Genomic DNA, 17,389 nt, shown 5'->3' with positions numbered 1-17,389 from the left:
TCTAAAATATTATACGGATCTTTCTTAATTTGATGTGTTTGGAGTACGGGTATTAAAATTTTTGCACAAAATGTTCTTGAAAAAAATTAGTTTGAAAAGTTACATTTTCCCCTGTAAAATTTTACAAACTGGGCTTAGCAACTTTTCACTCTAGCCTAGCGATATATGTATGTATGCAAGGCGAATTTATATAAGGTGGTGTTACTAGCTCAGCTGATTTTGTGTATGCGTTTCGCCGCACGGCTTCTGATATCAAATTGAAAAATTTTGTTTTAATTTCTACACACACTTTTACAGATTTTGACAGTTTTTGCCGCCAAAGCAAAAACAAAATACATACATGTAAATTTATGTTTTTGTACTCCTGCTATCACCTTATATTAATTCGCCTTGGATATATGTGTATCTTGAAATAATTTAGTAAAGAAACACACTTACAAATACCTAAAACAAATCAGCTGCAATTTGTCAACGAAAAAGGAAGATGGAGAACGGAAAAGACAAAGAGAAACGGAAACGGTGTGGATGCGCCATGGGTGGGCCATGGGTCAGCTATATTTTGAAGGCAATCAAAAAAACCTTTAATTAATAGTAATAATATTTTGGCGCTTACACTTTTGCTTAGTGTTTGACCCAGCTTCTCCTCCAATTTATGTAGGTATGTTGTGCGTTCTAATCTTATGCACAACACAAATGTAGGGCAAATAGTTTTAATGAGAAGCTTTTTTTTTTGCAAAAATGCATTTGGAGATTTGTCATTGCCTACCGAGGGGCTAGCGCTGTTAGAAAAAAAAATCTAACTAAGATGTTAAGGTCTTACTGAGTGGTAGTACGCACATCTATTCACACAGCAAAATAAAATTTTGTAAGTTTAGTAAATGAGGGAATTGATAAATTAGATAAAGGTCGATGCATATACATACATACAAACACAACGTTCTAAAGCATATATGTACTTACACTGTACTAAACTGAAGTAAATTAACACACTTTTTTTATTTATACATGTATATTACACATAATATTTTTACTGTAACAAAATATGTACATATGTATGTATGTCCAAGCGCATAATAATTTGTATGCATATTTTTCTATTTTCTAGGTGCTGCCATCAAATGTTACGTATGCAATAGCCATAAGGATGCAAATTGTGCACTGGACATACCACCAGACCATTTGCTCAAGGACTGCCAGGAGGATTACTCAACACGCGGCAGAGGCATACCGACTTACTGCCGCAAGATCTCGCAAATCATTGAATTCTCTGTAAATAATCGTAAGTATTGGCGTTTTTTTTTTTCAGTAAGCATATCGTAATATTGGAATCTAATATTTCCCTCTCATTGCAGTGCCACCGGACAGCCGTATTATACGTTCATGCGGCTTTCTCAATCAGACATCGACTAATTACTGCTACCAGCGCGCCGGTTTCGGTGGCCGTCAAATAGTTTGCTCTTGTGACAAGGATAATTGCAATGGCGCTGGTGCGATCAGCGTGTCTATTGGAGCGTTGTTAACTGCTGGCGCTGCTAGCGTTTGGGGTTTGCTTTCCCTGCTAAGACGTTCATTGGTTTAATTGCCAACACTTATTTTGAGAAACATTTTACAGAACCTCACAAAATACATAATAGTTTGGCTTTGTTTTTAATTTTGTACATTTTCCTATAGCAGAAAATAGTATGCTAAATCATTGTTGTTGGTTTTTCTTTTTGTTGTTGTTGTAAATGCACACTCGTGTAAAATCTGCAAGTGCAAACGAATAAGTACTTGATTTGCTTACGCTGCATAATTCCTCCAGAAAGATTTAAATATGCGAGACCTATTAAGTTTATATGCATTGTTTTTACATACATATGTATGAATATTTTTTTAATATTGCTTCATTTTTTTAAGCAAACACATGGAGATGTAGTAGATTTTTAAATCTTTTATTTTATCACAAGTAAATTACTTTCAAACACATACGCACATAAACACAGTTGAAGCTAAACACGAAGCAGGAGCTGGCGTCATATAGAATTTAGTCAAACAAAAACCTCATCTGATGAAGTTGGTTTAAAAGTAAGCATTTTTAAAAAGCACTTGCGATGAAAGAATTTTAATAAAATTAACATTGAAATCTTTGCAGTTAAAACGCCCAGTTTCATCGATGGAGATATAAAATTTAAGAAGACTCCTAGGAAATAAACAACATAACAATAATTGTTAAAAATAACATGAAAAAAATTAAATAATAAAATTCAGTAGCACTTCAGATTTTGCACAGTTAGTAAAAGTGGAAATTAAAGAAAAAGATGCAAATTTTTGCATAAAAAGCTTTAATGTAGCAAATTTTATTTATAAACATTTTGTAAAACAACAAATTACCCAACTAACACAATACACCTGTCCAGCGCAAAGCTTGTTCCCAATGCTAACGGCTTGAGGTTGTAAAATTCGAATCAATTTTTAACTTTTTACTGCAACTTACCCACTATATTTTATTTTATTTTATTTTTTATTTTTCTTTTGAAATACAAATTTCGCTAATATAACATGTAAAGACACATAGGTATAAACATGTGTGCACTATGACAGACATAAATAGAAGATGAAAACTTTTAACAAGCCCACTTTAAATGACCACATACAAAAAATATATAACCAACTGTAAATCCACCAAAGCCGTATTGTATTATTGTAGAAAAATTTTGAAAAAATTTAAAACTGCAAACTTTTGCAAATAATTGTTAGAAACTTATAACAACGGACGAGCAAAGTGCATTTGGTGCCAAGTGATGACTTTTTCTATAAAGTCGTACATGTAACTAATATTAAACTCACTTGAATTGTAATAATTTTTTTCGTTTTTGCTTTATGAAAGAAGCAAAAGCAAACAGCTGAAACCAAAAATTAGTTATAGTTTGCTACACAAGAAAGTCGCTGAAATGGAGGCATTTCAGTTTAAATTGAAAATGTTTCACATTTGATTTTCACGTGTGATCTTTCTTAATATTAAGCGATTATAAAAGTAATTAAAATTATAAAAAATTGAATTGAAATATAAAATAAATCAAAAATGAATAAAGAAAAAAATGTGTTTTATATTATTTGGTAGTAGGGTGAGAGAGAAGGCATAATATAGTACATTATTCACTAGTTAAAATTATATCACTATTACAACCGAAAATTTGTTCCATTTAAGAAATTTTAAATTGAAGTGGAAATAAAATAAATTATGCTGAGCTAGTTTCACGAAAGTAATTATAATTATATATTTTAATTTCGTTTTTTTTTTATAAAAACTGGCAGAAGAAAAACAATAATTTGTCATTAAATTGCCCGACGAAAGCGGTAGTTAGGTAGTCGTTTTTCGACAAATTGTTTTATTGTTGGTAACAGCATAAAGTAACCAGACACATTTTCAGGTGACTCTTAATCACTACGGCCATGTATGTATGTACATATCGCTATTAAGCAAAAAACAAAACCTCTGCTCCCTGTAAGACCAAAAACGATGACAATGAATCTGTGTGGTTTAAAAACGGCGAACCTACTGTTAAATTCAAAAGTTATAATGAAGTTGAAATCCTGGGATCGCGGGATTAGAATTTTTTGCATCCCGAAATCCCGGTATTGTTAAAATGCTTCGGGATTGAATGCACCAGCCTCAAAGTATGCCGCTACAACAAATATGGCACTACAAAATAGAATTTAAAATTTGTATGCAATCTACAGCAGATAAATTCTAATTTTTGTGGCAGTTTTTGAGGTGCAATACAAATCTCAATAATAAGGGTTTGAGTTTTGTGACATTGTTAGAGTAGTTAGAATAGTGGGGTTAGTGGTAGACTCGCTACAGTTTGAATATTGAAATTTCTATATGTACTCCCTAGTACTATAAAGCAAGCCTCCATATAAAATCTAGATTTTATATATTGAAAGGAGTAGTTAATTTAGTTTTGATATTTAAATTATATTGTCATTCTTGTTTAAAATTCATACATTAATCTGTAGTAATAAAAAAATTATTCAGTGCATACCAACTTATTCACTCATTATTGTTAAATGTACAAAATGGTATATGCTATTCCATCTTACTTTTTTTCTGTTTAATAAAATGCTTAATAAAATTATGGAATAAAAGTTAATGAAAGGCGCAAAAGTATAGTATAAAAGATAAACTACAACAAATGATCAATGGCGCCAGCATTTCACATCCAATATTTACGTCTTGCTCCGGATCGGATAACCAAGATTAATTTGTATTTACGCATCATCCTCCTCGTTATCGGTGACTGGTTCCATGACAGCGTCCGGTTCGCTGCCGTGTCTAACTCGTTTCAGTGCGACATAGCACTTTTTATTGGCTATGTCATGATAGCCCACTGGGCCCATCTCACAGTCTGCGCATATTAAAAACTTATGATTTTCCACTGTATTTGAAAAACCGATATTCTCGAATGTAAATATATCATCGACAAGCCAAAAGTTATTCAGCATTTCTGTTTCAATAATTTCTGCATCCTTGCGATGTTTCTGCTGCATCAGCGGCAATTCGAACTGCAAAGATGTTTCTCCATAAAAAAGGCGTCTCCTCTTACATCAAATGCGCTTACCTCATGCTCGACATACTGCCCAAGTTGTGGTTTAAGTATTAATGAGTAACAAAAGTTACATCGTACACTATGTTTATTTTTATTGTTCAATATCTGCTCAGGAATTTGTGCTTCATCCGTCATTATAGTTCCGTTTTTTATCTGGCCAAATTTGTGCGACGCAACTTCTTAGAAAAGCAATAAATTATCAGCTGTTAATTACAGTCGGCAAATGGAGTGGGGATGTCGAAAAAACATCAATGTATCGAAAATATCGATGTTTTGCTTCGATGCAGCGAAATTTTTCTAATCGATGCATAAATGGTCGATTTATATATGCTGGAGAACTTCTATTCATACAAATGTTATGACACGACAGTCGCGTCTACGTAACCGAAACAAGTAAATTTCAGAGCGCGTTTGACATCTGCCTAAGAATAAAAACAAACAAAGAAAACGAAAAAGGCTATGTGATTTAGTGCGACTATATTGGTATTTAATATAAAATATAATTAGTGAAACTTCATGACAATTAGCAAAAAGTGTTCATAAAATATGATTTCATGATTGAAAGTATTTACAACCGCATATCATCAGCACGGGCCGATTTTTCAATGCCAACGTTCTGACCACAAATATGCACCCACTTTTCACGCAAATTTAGGCCTTTTGGCAGACCAAACAAACGTACAAACTTGTTCCAATCACAAAGCACTTCATTTTATATCATAAATTGGTACTAAATCAAAATTAAAATCATCAAATTTCTATAAAAAAAGCCACCCCGAAGCGATAGAAGGCGAAGTAAACAAAACGAAAAACATCTTAAACGCTACTGATGGTTTTAGAACTCTCGCTGCCAATATCTATGCATCGAAGCGATGAAAAACATCGATATATTTTAGTCTCTGACATCTCTAAGACAGAGCAGTACAAGGAAAAGAAGAACCGAAATTACCAATCGACTTTAGAAAGCGAGAGTAACCGGTAACTAAAGAGTCTTTTATTTTTAACTTTTAGGGAATATTATAGAAAAAGTTAGCATTAAACCACTTTATTTGCATTCAGGGGTTTAATATTTTTTATACATCTATAGCACAATTTTAATAAACACATTTTTATTTGAGTGTAATTAATTGCAAATGTGCCATAATATAAACAGCGATTACTAGAAATGAAACACTGTGCGGTATATGTCAGCGGTGTCGATAAACAAATATGGTTACTGTGAAATAGTTTGTTTACCTATTGCGGTCATAATTTAATAAAAAAATATAAATTAGAACTAAAATCCTAATATATGTGCGTAAGTTCATAAAGTGATTTATTTCGTATAATCTCTTTACAACTTTTAAAACAAATTTTAGGTGCAACAAAATGACTGCAGAAACCATTGAACCTGTCGACTCGGGCATTAGTAATGAGTACTCCACGGATGCAGCCACCCACAGTACATTCACAAATGCCGCTGCTGAAACTCGTTCGCATGAACAACAGGGAGAAATAGAAGATATTTTCACTTTTCTTAGCTTAAATAAGCAGATTGTATTCAAATCGCAACAAATAGATGACCCAGAATTGAGACAGGATGAAAAAGTCGAAATCGCGCGGGATATTTACGTGAAAAGTCCACAAACGTTTTTAATGCGTTTTGGAAGTTATTTGAAGGAGCACCATCTCACATCATTTGCACAAATAGCCATCACAAATGAAGAGCACAGTGATGAAATGGAGTTACTACTTGCAGACTATCGTAACAAGTTGCACACACGAAAACGTGATGTGAAAAATCGACGTTATGCGGCTATGCAACAACTGATTGCGGATGGTGAGTATTTCAGTGAACAGGAAATGATGAAACGAGCGCCTGAATTGTATCAGGAGTTGGTAGGACAATATTTGAGTGAGGCGGAAAAGAAGCGAAGAGACGGGTACGATGTTAAAAATACTACCTTCTCCGGCATATTAATGCATACGATGGAACAAAAGCAACTTCAAGACGTGCTAAAGTTGGCGGATAAACAAAATGTGAAGAGTATGCAACTTGCACGTGAACTTGAAGGAGAAGATAGTGTCGAAGATGATACAACGCAAAGCACAAAGTGTAGTGCGGACGAAGAAGAAATAGAGGAGAAAGAAAGAGCGCCAACGGAAGATGATGTTCCTGCTAGTTTCCGCCAACAATGGGGCAATTTCGATAATGAACAAGTCGCCTGCTCCGCCAGTCCTCAAACAGAAATAAAATCTAAACAAAAAACAAAGCAGAAACAATTGGCAAGTTTGATTAAGAAACAGAATTGTGATAACTTCATAACAGCAGGTGAACGGGAACTACTGCGACAAGAATTCATTGGGATTATGCATGAACAGTTTCTTAGTGGTGGAGATGAGGACTTTGATTACACACAGGTCGATGACAACACGCAACTAGATGATTTGAGTCAAATAAATCAGGATAAAGAAGATGCATATTTTGAGGAGAGTGACAACTCGTTTGAAGAAGAGGGTATAATAAAAAGGGAATCTGAGGAACATATCGATGATGAAGAGTCCGAGGACGAACTTGATGTTTTTATGAACCATTTGAATAGACATCACAGCTTACAGCGCCAGTAGCTTTTAAAGTAATATTTACTACAAAACTAATTATTCAGACTTGTAAATGCAATCTTCAATAATAATCTTGAATAAATTAACATAAACCACACTGTACAACATACAGTTGATCACTATAAATCGTTTATTTTAGTTAAATAACACACTGTACGCTTATTCGTTCATGTTCCAAAAGACTAACACGTTCAAAATTTCGCAGGTTTAGTAATTAAAAAAAAAGGTCTCGCTAATAGAGAGTAGCTACTCATATTCGCAAGGAATATAGTCATTCCGCATTTATCGTGGTCGACCACGACCGCGCGGAAAACCTCGTCCACGGCCACGTAATGCTTTACTATTAGCAGGAGGACTTTTCGGGCGCAACGATTCAATGCGACTGGTACAACCTGTTGCGGGTGCTTCCGCAAAATAAGTTTGATACAATTCGGAATTGAAATTTGAGTTAGTCAACTCCGGTCCAACTGTTAACCATCCTGGTCGTATGCTGGAATCACGTCCAAATAGATGCATGCGTCTGCGTCCCAAGCAAAAATGTTCAATTATGTGAAATATTTCAATCGGTTTCTCAAAACTGCCAAATTCATCCTCCTCCGAGATAATTAGATCGATATCAACATTGGCGTGTATAAAGTCACCGTCAGTCGAACGACGCACGGTTCCCTTAATGCCCATTAAGCAATGCTCTTTCGTGCGTTGAAACACTGCTTTCGGCTCGAGTTGCTTTGAGTGGCCAGGTTTATTGATATTTGTGCGTATCCAACAAATATCTTCACAGCGACGGAAGCCCCATTTCTTTAGGCAATTGCGGCCCATATCCAAACCTTCGGAGGAACCACACCAAAGAAACACAAATGAGCGATGCGCAGCCACTTCACCTACATCTAAATCTATGGAATTAAATAGTTTAATTACGTACTAAATTATGAAAATGGTTCAAGTTACTTAATATTTCTTCCCAGTTCCAAAATACGCGAGGTGCCCCACCTACAGTCGCAACCGATGGCGCTGCTCTAGCATATTCTTCCAAAGGTGGCTCAATTAATATAACATCAAACTTAGTGCCTAAAGTTTTCAAATCCAGTGTTTTGAGGTCGGCTTTCAAGTACATTGGCGCTGATGCGGTATCCTGTATTAATTTGTCCTTCAAGCGTATTAGTTCGCGTAATTTCGGATACTCTTCAAAACGGTCAGCTAATCCAACGTCTCTTATGAAATTTTGTGGTCGTTGTCCAGTATCGACAAAGTGTTGGCAATAATCATTATGCGGATTTGAAGATTGTGTACCCTGCAATATAAGTTCGCAATTAAGCCGTACAAGAATGTCTTACATGGACCTCTATCACCTTTAGAAAAGTGGAAGAGTCCCGATAGATAATTTCACCGGGCGTCTTTTTACCACCACTGCCTCCTTCATCATCTCGATTATTTACGCCAACAATGCTTCGCTGGCCGCCAAAACCGGAATAACTACCTCCAACACTATTACTCAACTCGTCAGCTGTGCCAAGCACAATTTTCAGCTCATCCACGCTAGAGAGTCCAAGCTAGAAACAAAAAAGTTTATTATGCCCAAACGCGAAAGCTTATAAAGTGCATACTGTTTGAGCCAACAATTGCTTCCGTTTACGCGAACGCTCTTGTGAAATTTTTAATATATCACTCATAATCAGGCAGTTTCTGCAAACTTAGATAATAAATATTTTAATTAAATTGTAAAAATTATGATTTAAACAAAATACAATCAGATTATGCACCGGCTACACAACGCTCCCTTGAAACGGTTTCATTCACAATTGATGACATTATAAAATGTGACTATCTACAATAGCTTTGACTTGTAAAGCCCCCATTACTAAATTTTTGCACAAATCGCAAAACAAACTAAACCAGTTGTTAAGGACACAGGAATATTAAAATGTTTTTTTTTTTAACCGAAAATACAAAAATTGGTGCCCGGCGTATGAAAGAACATAAACAGCAGACAAAAGTACCGGAAAACCCGACAACCCTAACGGCTTTGTCCCTGTGGACCGACCCTGTAGAGGCTGCACGCTTTCTAGGGCTGCCGTTAGTGGAACTTGACGACAACGACTGAGATATCAACCGATCTGGGCGGGGTTGTTGTAGCCGCTACAACAACAACAACAACTACCGGTTATATAGACCCCCTCCCAGCTGACGCCCCTGTCCTTATGGACAGACCCTGTTGAAGTAGCACACTTCCTGAGTCCTATGGTCTGATTAGGGCATCTTAACATAACTAAAAGGCTCTCACTTAAACATTCTTAAATGGATGTTGCTTATAATTGAACAGCCGAAACTTAACGTAACTTAATGCCACGTCGAATCTGTTCCATTTTGATTTTCTAAGTTCTACGTTCCGTTAAGTTAAGTTAAGTTGCCATTATCAGGCTTTTAGCTGAAACGTACGACAACGGATCAACTGACCCGAGCGGGGCTTAGTAGCCGCTACAACAACAACAACAACTGGTTATATAAGATGGCTGCATACCAACCAAGGCGTATTTAACAAGGTGGTGTTGGCCGTATATAAGTAAAAAATTACACTAACAAATTATACGCTGATGTCCATACTGTCATTGGTATGAGTTACAACAAACACATCATTTTGATGTAATGGCCTCCACGGCGAAAAACTCAGCTGTCGCCCCAACACCACCTTGTTTAATACACCTTGATACCAACCTTTTACAGGAAAAATGCTGTTTTTGTTCCCGTACTTTTTGTTGTTACTCACTTTTTACTCTCACTTCAGAGAGTAATTTTGCTGTTTGACATTTTAACAGGATTTTACATGAAAAGTATTGGATCAGAGCTTTTATAAACTTTTTTTTTTTACTAGTTCACAATAGTTCTACCAATGACATTTGACTAGTTTTGGCACGTTTTTGACGTTTATTAATTCATTTTTGTGTTATCTTCCGTTTGGGTGTAATTTAACAAATATTCTAAAATTATTAAATATTCTGTGATTAATTAATAAATTCAAACCTATTAGGCATTTAAAATGAATTTACTCATAAGAACGGTGTTGCTGGCGCTGCTGGTGCTAGCAGGATTTCTGGTGTTCACCGCTGCACAGAGTAAACAAAAGGTAACCGATATACAGGGTGATTACCCTGAGCGCTATGGCCACGTCATGGACCGCAAGCAGGTTGATCGACGAAAATCTTAATCATTTATATGTTTCTTTTACTATATCTTACCTAGACGGGTCTCTCATTATCAGAGAAGGTGCGCAACCTGCAAGATATGAATATGAAGAAAGCGCTGCTGCGTTTCAATGGACAGAAATTTCGTGAATATGTGCAGAATACGCCTCGAAACTACTCTGTTGTGGTCATGTTGACAGCGTTAGCTCCTTCGAGGCAATGCCAAATATGCCGTCATGCCCATGATGAATTTACAATTGTAGCCAATTCTTATCGCTACTCACCGACTTACTCAAATAAATTATTCTTTGCGATGGTTGACTTTGATGAGGGCTCCGATGTATTCCAAACGCTGCGTATTAATACAGCGCCTGTTTTTATGCATTTCCCTGCCAAGGGTAAACCCAAAGGTCCTGATACCATGGATATCCATCGTGTAGGATTTGCCGCTGAAGTGATTTCGAAATTTGTTCATGAACGCACCGATATACAAATACGTATTTTCCGACCACCGAACTACTCTGGTACCGTAGCAATGCTAACGTTAGCTGCTCTAGTCGGCGGCTTCCTCTACATACGTCGCAACAACTTAGAGTTCCTATATAACAAACAAATTTGGGGCGCTTTGGCGTTATTCTTTTGCTTCGCCATGATTTCAGGGCAAATGTGGAATCACATACGTGGTCCACCATTGGTTCATAAGAGCAAAAACGGGGGTGTTGCATATATACACGGGTCATCTCAAGGACAACTAGTGGTGGAAACTTACATCATTATGTTCTTAAGTAAGAAATTGCACTGATTTTAGTTATGTTTTGATAATCTCAAAAGCTACATTATATTACAGATGCTATGATTGTCCTGGGAATGGTTCTGCTTATAGAATCTGGTTCACAAAACGATAATAAAAGAGCGCGCATAATGGCCATAGCTGGTCTATTGCTGGTTGTTGTGTTCTTTTCCTTCCTGTTATCGGTGTTTCGATCAAAGGCGCAAGGTTATCCTTACAGGTAAGAGTATGAATATAACTTAAAACTATTTAAAATTCATATTTTTATGTTTTCATTTCAGTTTCCTTTTCAAATAAACGATTCGATGAGCTTCAGCCATTTTTTATCTGAAATCGTTGCATTCGAAATCATTCTTAGTCGATTTTTTCTGTGAACATTAAAAAAAATGCAGAAGGATTTTAGTAGAGTTTAAATAAAACTGTATTAAGACATATTCCTCAGCTTTTATTTTCTAGTTGGACAAGCGTTAATGGTTGTACATCACGACATGAACTCGTCTTTGAACCGACGACTATACCAAAGGAATGTAATATAACTATCTTTAAAAATTTTAATTAAAATATGTATGTAAGTATCAAAAATATTCTAAGTTCAATAATGATTACAAAATGAAGGGTATAAGCGCCTTTCGTGTTTTCGGATAATTTTTAAAATTTTCCTTGTACCATTTGTGCGTGAGCAATGCATTCATCAACTGTAAAGTAAAAATACAAAATAATACAACTTGTTAGGAAAAATGTACGACGTTTACCTGATTGGAAAATACCCATATGAATATTAAGAGCCATGTAGTACTATTTAGCATCAATCCCAACACCGCCACATACATGACGATTTCAAAAAACATATGCGGCGAGGAAATCATATTGAAGAATCCACCTGTCGGAAGTAAATGCTGTTCAGTTTTTATTTCACCACTTTTAGCATCTTTACGCAAGTTAACAAGTATCATATTTGACTTGTACTGTTGTGTCCAACTAAAGTGAAAAATAAATATGCAAAGATATTGTACAAGTGAAATTTGCTTCAAAGAGAAAGGCGAGGGCTGAGTTCCTGTAAAAAAGTAATTATATAAATCAATAGTTATTTGGAGTAGTATGGAAATTCAAGCGCACCTACCTCTTACAAAGCCTTGCGTATTCGCTAATAACGCCAATATTGCACCAAAATAGTGTATGTATCCAACTAAATAATGACTCCAATTAATTCTACTATTTTTCGAGAATATTTGTACGAAATTTGTCTCATAAAATCGCCTTCCACATTGCATAGTCATGAGCACTGTAGCTACCAAAGCGCAAGTGGAATCAACTTGCACACTTCTATTCGCTTGGCCACCAGCCATAAAATCCAAAAATGTCAACACCATTTCTGGCGCTTCTGCTTTCGCAATGAATCCTTTCAGCACGAGAACAAGTGCCAACAGTGACCAGGAGAAAGCGAAAATGTAGAAATGTTTAAACCAACTCTTTGGTATTTCCGTAAGACTAATTAATGCATTTGTAGTGCCTTTATGGCAATGCTTGCCATACCGGAATGACTGCCGTAAGGAGTTGGGCAGCAAAGACTCTACAAGATTAACGAGGCTACCGAAGACTATTATCACTGCAGTAAAACCGATAAATATAAAGTTCAATAAATTGAAATTATATTCTTCTATAAACTGGTTTAAGCTATTATAAGCCAATGTTAACATTTTTTTATAATTATAATGGTGAACTTGTGTGAAGAACTTATTTCAGTTGTAGAAATAAATTGCCCTTTCACTTTTACTTTGCAGAGGAAAGAAATTGCTCAATGCACATCTCTTATCGCATTTCTTTCCGGTTAGCAGAGAACGTAAAGTATAAATTTACGTTCTCTGCGGTTGGCTTTTATATTCACAATAAAAGCTACACATATGACATTTGTTATATGCTCTACGGTGAATAGCCGCCATATTTGCAGAGAACGTAAATTTATCCGCTTGCCGGTGAGTTGATTATTTCCGAGCGCATATTAAATACCAAAAAACATACATTTTGGATATTCTCCATAGTGTATTGGTAAACAAATCACATTGAAAATGGACGAGGACCTGCTGTTGCTTTGCGTACTACTTTTGGCTAAACAAGTCAAAGATATTCGGAGGCGAAATACTGCGAGCAGCGATGATGATGGGAGCAGTGATGATGCGAGTAGCGAGGATATTGCTGCGAGCGCTGGAAATAGCGTACAGCAAACGTCTACTTCCAAAGGTTGTCGAGCAAATGCGGTTGCTAATATATCCACCAGAATTAAGGCGCCTATAGCTCGTACAACTGGTCGAGCTGCGATAAAACGGCGCAGTGCGACGACAATTGCTTCCAACATGGGGTCCCTTAAAAAAATAAAAACAACTACAATATCTTCTTCAGACAGTGACAATACATTTCTTAATGATGTGTCAGATAATGAAGTAACTGAACAAATACCTGAAAGCCATAGCACCGAGACTTGCAAAATTGCTATAGCACCTCAAAAATATCCCGAAGTGAAGTTCACTGACGAGGAGATAATGAAAATTAAAAAGAGTTTGTTGGCTGAAATAGATGAAACCGAAGATCTTCCTGCAGGCATTGGCTTTACATCCAGCGTATCGGAAGATGGATGGCTCTCGCTAACATGTCAAAATGCACAAACCAAGGATTGGCTGATGAGTGTCATAAGTACGCTTAATTCAACCTTAAATATGGATATTAAAGCATCCATTGGCGGTGCTCTTTCACATACTTTCATCTGCATTCTACATATTTTACCGGAGGACATAATGGCACCGGATGCTTTAAAAATTCGTTTAGCAAAGCAAAACCAGGGCCTATCAACTAATGATTGGCGTTTACTGAATGCAGTTAAAACTGAAAGTGGAGGCCAAACTGTTACTTACTGCATAGATGCTAAGTCCAAGAGCATTATAGAAACTCGAGGCAGTAAACTTTTTTTAAACTTCTCACAGACAACTGTGGAAGTGAAATGAATAATGAATATTTATCAACTATAGCCTCATAGGCTTATTAATACGGACATCGTAGATTTTTTGAGTTTTATGCAATTTTTAATTTAAATTTTTAATCATATTTGCGATTTTTTTTTGTTTGAAACTTAAGAAACAAAAGCCTCATACATAAATACATATAAGCGAGAGGCCCCAATGTATTGTTATGCTACGTATAAGATCATCTCGTAATTTTTTATAACTTTAAAACTATATATGTGAAGTTACGTGTTTTTTTTTTTTTTTTAAAAGTGAATCGAATTAAATTTCTTGAATCGTTATAGTTTTCGATTTTAAGAACTTGCATAAACATAAGGGGTGATCCATTTAGACCCTTGCTTTTTTAATTTTAAATAAAACAATGGAACTGGGATGCCTGAATCTTTATTATTACTCGAAATAACAATCTTTGACATTTCATTTTTAAATATAATTTCTTTGAAGGGATTGCGCCATCTCAGAAAGTAACGCCAACCTTGAACAAACACTCGACAGCAATATTGAAAACGCCATAAACTTCATCAGCGAAACCTTAAAAAACACACGAAGTATAACTTTAAGAAGAGCACAACAACTCGGGAGCAACATGGCCTCGTAGCCAAGCCCCCGTGCATATATTTTATAAAAAGTTATTTATAAAATATAAAGATAAATAAATAAATAAATCTCTTTGAAGTGTTGGCCGCTGACAGAACATAACCGTCAATGACGAGCTTTACCACACCCACTCAACTAACGCCCCTCCCGTTGGTCCAACCTTATTGAAACAGCCCGTTTCCTGGGTCTACAGTTAGTTGAGCTTGACGACAATGATTGATGGATGAACTGAAATGGGCGGGGCTCAGTAGTGCCGCTACAAAAACAACAACAGCGGTACCGCACCATAATATTTTTGTTGCCTGAAATTGAAGCCCGTGATGCCAGCGACATTTGGTTTCAGCAAGTTATTGGGCCGTATGCATAATAAGTAAGCAATTGCTTTTTCTTAAAAGTTAATACCTTTTACCTAAATTTATTTAAACAAATCGAGTAAAAGGTCTAAAATTTTAAGTAAAAGAATTTGCTAGGGTTTGATGCATTCGGCCCATTGTGTATTATCACACCTCTGGATTTTTTCTTTGGGGTTATGTGAAGAAAAAAGTCTTCGTCTAATCCAGATGTGATTTAAAACTTGGAAGCCAAATTACTAGCGTAATTCGCGCATTGCTGGAAAGAGGAATTGAAAATGGGATCTTCCGAATGGACCACCTACAGCGTAGTCGCGGCAACATTTAAATGAAATTAAAAAAAAAAATAACTGCCAGTGACTGTTCTTTTGGGTATTAATAAAGATTCCGACATCCAGTTCTGTTTTATTTATAATTTAAAGAAAAGGTCTAGATGGATCACCCTAAATGTATGATCGCTATTTGTTTTGTGGTGTATTCACAATAAATGATTGTCAAATATACTTCATTTGTAAACAAACAAATTTAATTTAGTCGTTTTTACGGGGGTTTCTTCGATTCGTGGTTAAAAATTTTGCAGCCTTTGTATACTTTGGACAATTCCTTTATCTGACCAGGCATTAGTCATACCCTTTGTCAGTTCACACAACAAAAGTCGATCTGTTAAAATATCTAATAAGCGAGTCTGAAACGCAAAAAAATATTGGCGATAATTGAAGGTATGTATGTACATATGTTTGGTATGAAGCCACGCAAGTGTTCAAAATATATAAAATAAAATAATTAACAATTTTCGTACCTTTGGAAGTTGCAAAATACATAAATGTTTATTGTATTGAATTTTATAAGAAATCAATACCTATCGAATTTGATTTTAATTAGCTGGCGCGCAGAGGGTTTATAGTAAAATGTTAATTACGAGCAAACAAACTGCGAATTTCAATATATTAACACATTGTTGCGAAATAAACTACTAAACATTTTGTTTTCTGGTTTGGTTAATAATTTTTTTTTAGAGTAAAATACATATATGGGTGTGCGTCATGTCATACAATATTAAGAAATAATGGATGATGAAGTTGTAATGTACTGGAATTGGACGGAATTTTGTTCCACTGGGGTACGGCCATTCGCCGGCGATTCCAATGATTTACTACCATGTTTTCAAGAGATTGTGTTGCAAATTCCAATTTATACAATTTTTGCCACAATCTCGGCCTATAAGTTTGGATCATATACACGTAGTGTATTGCGGGATGTATTGCAATTGAGACTGCTTTATTTGCGTATTGGTGTAACAATTGTGCTGGCGCAGCTTCCTATATGGAAAATATTCGTTTTTCATCATACAGGAGTAAAATTGTATCCGGTCGATGTATTGGTCGTAGCTGCAGAATGTTTGATGTGGGCCGTACATGTGGGTGAGTATGATTTACGACATAAAAAAACATAAAATTCTTATATGAGTCCAATTTTTTCTATTGTATACAGGGTATCTTCTATCAAAACGACGCTTCGGCGGTCTAAGTCATCGCAGTTCACTGTGCATGAATGTAGCTTGGTTGGCAGTAGTTGTCTTGGATATGGTGTGGTTGCGCACTAGCATCAATTATGATTGGTGGCCGTGGAGCTTAGTAACTGTGATTTTTGATCTCATTTACGGGCTAACTTTAATTCCAACTGGAAATGCAGTATTGGCCACTACGCGTTATCCATCAGCTACGGTAAATAGTTCAAACCAAATAACCCTTTGTGGTTTTGTTGCTCTACTTTGCCCTCAATTTTCTAATATAACCAAATTCCAGGAAGATGAGTCACTGCTCGGCAACCGCTACACTTACTTCCATTTTGAAATGAATGAAACACATCTTGGTCATGCCCAAGACGAAGCCAGTTATCCCTCACGCTTCATTTTTAGCTGGGTGGATCCTTTAATAACGAAAGGTATTGCAGGCGGTCTTAAAAAAATTGAAGACCTTTTTGATTTACCGGATGCGTTGAACATTACACAGCTAAGCGAACGCCTCCAAGTATGTATTTCACAAACGAAGACATTGTTTTGGGCGCTACACAAGGGATTTGGTCGGGAGTTTTATTTAATAGGCATATTAAGATTTACAGCCGACATTGCTGGTTTTGCAGGACCATTGCTGCTAGGTGGCTTGCTGAAGCAGCAAAATGAAAATGATAACGGCGAGACGAGCTGGAGTCCATACCTCTATGCTTTGGGACTATGTGCGACATCGTGGTTGTGTAAGCACTAAAAAAA

At 36.0% G+C, this 17,389-nt stretch overlaps 8 protein-coding genes across 14 annotated transcripts in view; 5 read left to right on the top strand and 3 right to left on the bottom strand.

Moving 5' to 3' along the window:
* The window catches only part of LOC118740829, a 14,006-nt gene extending 11,384 nt beyond the window's left edge, over window positions 1-2,622 (top strand). Inside the window, exons 3-5 of the mRNA XM_036472544.1 lie at window positions 1,106-1,279; window positions 1,353-2,064; window positions 2,132-2,622. Of these exons, the coding sequence (XP_036328437.1) occupies window positions 1,106-1,279; window positions 1,353-1,579 (401 nt within the window). The 3' untranslated portion in view covers window positions 1,580-2,064; window positions 2,132-2,622. The remainder of the gene's footprint in view (window positions 1-1,105; window positions 1,280-1,352; window positions 2,065-2,131) is intronic.
* A 1,315-nt stretch (window positions 2,623-3,937) lies between these two features.
* LOC118740828 (guanine nucleotide exchange factor MSS4 homolog) lies at window positions 3,938-4,825 on the bottom strand. The gene is made up of 2 exons (XM_036472543.1): window positions 4,602-4,825; window positions 3,938-4,545 (listed from the first exon to the last, which is right to left on the bottom strand). Exons 1-2 carry the CDS (start codon window positions 4,722-4,724, stop codon window positions 4,252-4,254), a joined length of 417 nt encoding a protein of 138 aa, XP_036328436.1. The 5' UTR covers window positions 4,725-4,825; the 3' UTR covers window positions 3,938-4,251.
* A 684-nt stretch (window positions 4,826-5,509) lies between these two features.
* On the top strand, window positions 5,510-7,295 carry LOC118740827 (coiled-coil domain-containing protein 97). 3 transcript variants are annotated; one of them, XM_036472542.1, is made up of 2 exons: window positions 5,510-5,567; window positions 5,948-7,295. In XM_036472542.1, the coding sequence occupies exon 2, from the start codon at window positions 5,958-5,960 to the stop codon at window positions 7,194-7,196; it is 1,239 nt and encodes a 412-aa protein (XP_036328435.1). In that variant the 5' UTR covers window positions 5,510-5,567; window positions 5,948-5,957; the 3' UTR covers window positions 7,197-7,295. The 3 variants fall into 3 exon arrangements, with proteins under 3 accessions (XP_036328435.1, XP_036328433.1, XP_036328434.1); XM_036472540.1 differs by lacking the exon at window positions 5,510-5,567 and adding an exon at window positions 5,754-5,882; XM_036472541.1 differs by lacking the exon at window positions 5,510-5,567 and adding an exon at window positions 5,755-5,886.
* Window positions 7,296-7,297: 2 nt separating this feature from the next.
* On the bottom strand, window positions 7,298-8,992 carry LOC118740826 (N6-adenosine-methyltransferase non-catalytic subunit). Of its 4 annotated transcripts, none has more exons than XM_036472536.1 (5): window positions 8,936-8,992; window positions 8,795-8,880; window positions 8,540-8,740; window positions 8,139-8,481; window positions 7,298-8,083 (listed from the first exon to the last, which is right to left on the bottom strand). In XM_036472536.1, the coding sequence occupies exons 2-5, from the start codon at window positions 8,858-8,860 to the stop codon at window positions 7,473-7,475; spliced, it is 1,221 nt and encodes a 406-aa protein (XP_036328429.1). In that variant the 5' UTR covers window positions 8,861-8,880; window positions 8,936-8,992; the 3' UTR covers window positions 7,298-7,472. The 4 variants fall into 4 exon arrangements, with proteins under 4 accessions (XP_036328429.1, XP_036328428.1, XP_036328432.1 ...); XM_036472535.1 differs by having other exon boundaries at window positions 8,951-8,974; XM_036472539.1 differs by having other exon boundaries at window positions 8,795-8,873; window positions 8,951-8,969.
* A 1,089-nt stretch (window positions 8,993-10,081) lies between these two features.
* On the top strand, window positions 10,082-11,996 carry LOC118740823 (tumor suppressor candidate 3). Of its 2 annotated transcripts, XR_004993187.1 has the most exons (5): window positions 10,082-10,311; window positions 10,428-11,154; window positions 11,217-11,379; window positions 11,441-11,561; window positions 11,616-11,996. XR_004993187.1 is itself a non-coding variant. In XM_036472533.1 (4 exons), exons 1-4 carry the CDS (start codon window positions 10,225-10,227, stop codon window positions 11,454-11,456), a joined length of 993 nt encoding a protein of 330 aa, XP_036328426.1. In that variant the 5' UTR covers window positions 10,082-10,224; the 3' UTR covers window positions 11,457-11,593. The 2 variants fall into 2 exon arrangements, 1 of the variants encoding a protein (XP_036328426.1); XM_036472533.1 differs by lacking the exon at window positions 11,616-11,996 and having other exon boundaries at window positions 11,441-11,593.
* On the bottom strand, window positions 11,582-12,998 carry LOC118740825 (polyprenol reductase). Its single transcript, XM_036472534.1, has 3 exons — window positions 12,280-12,998; window positions 11,912-12,213; window positions 11,582-11,854 (listed from the first exon to the last, which is right to left on the bottom strand). Exons 1-3 carry the CDS (start codon window positions 12,854-12,856, stop codon window positions 11,762-11,764), a joined length of 972 nt encoding a protein of 323 aa, XP_036328427.1. The 5' UTR covers window positions 12,857-12,998; the 3' UTR covers window positions 11,582-11,761.
* Window positions 12,999-13,045: 47 nt separating this feature from the next.
* LOC118740822 lies at window positions 13,046-14,560 on the top strand. The gene is made up of 2 exons (XM_036472532.1): window positions 13,046-13,132; window positions 13,199-14,560. Exons 1-2 carry the CDS (start codon window positions 13,061-13,063, stop codon window positions 14,153-14,155), a joined length of 1,029 nt encoding a protein of 342 aa, XP_036328425.1. The 5' UTR covers window positions 13,046-13,060; the 3' UTR covers window positions 14,156-14,560.
* A 103-nt stretch (window positions 14,561-14,663) lies between these two features.
* Window positions 14,664-17,384, top strand: LOC118740821 (ABC transporter C family member 8). Its single transcript, XM_036472531.1, has 4 exons — window positions 14,664-15,839; window positions 16,137-16,541; window positions 16,612-16,844; window positions 16,926-17,384. Exons 2-4 carry the CDS (start codon window positions 16,187-16,189, stop codon window positions 17,382-17,384), a joined length of 1,047 nt encoding a protein of 348 aa, XP_036328424.1. The 5' UTR covers window positions 14,664-15,839; window positions 16,137-16,186.
* The last annotated feature ends 5 nt before the right edge of the window (window positions 17,385-17,389 follow it).

Source organism: Rhagoletis pomonella, unplaced genomic scaffold (assembly GCF_013731165.1).
Source record: "Rhagoletis pomonella isolate Grant_MI unplaced genomic scaffold, Rhpom_1.0 Rhpom_scaffold_00006, whole genome shotgun sequence".
In the NCBI taxonomy this organism is placed as follows: Eukaryota; Metazoa; Arthropoda; class Insecta; order Diptera; family Tephritidae; genus Rhagoletis; species Rhagoletis pomonella.
Note: the sequence above shows the minus strand (reverse complement) of the source record. Positions and strands in the feature narration are given on the sequence as shown.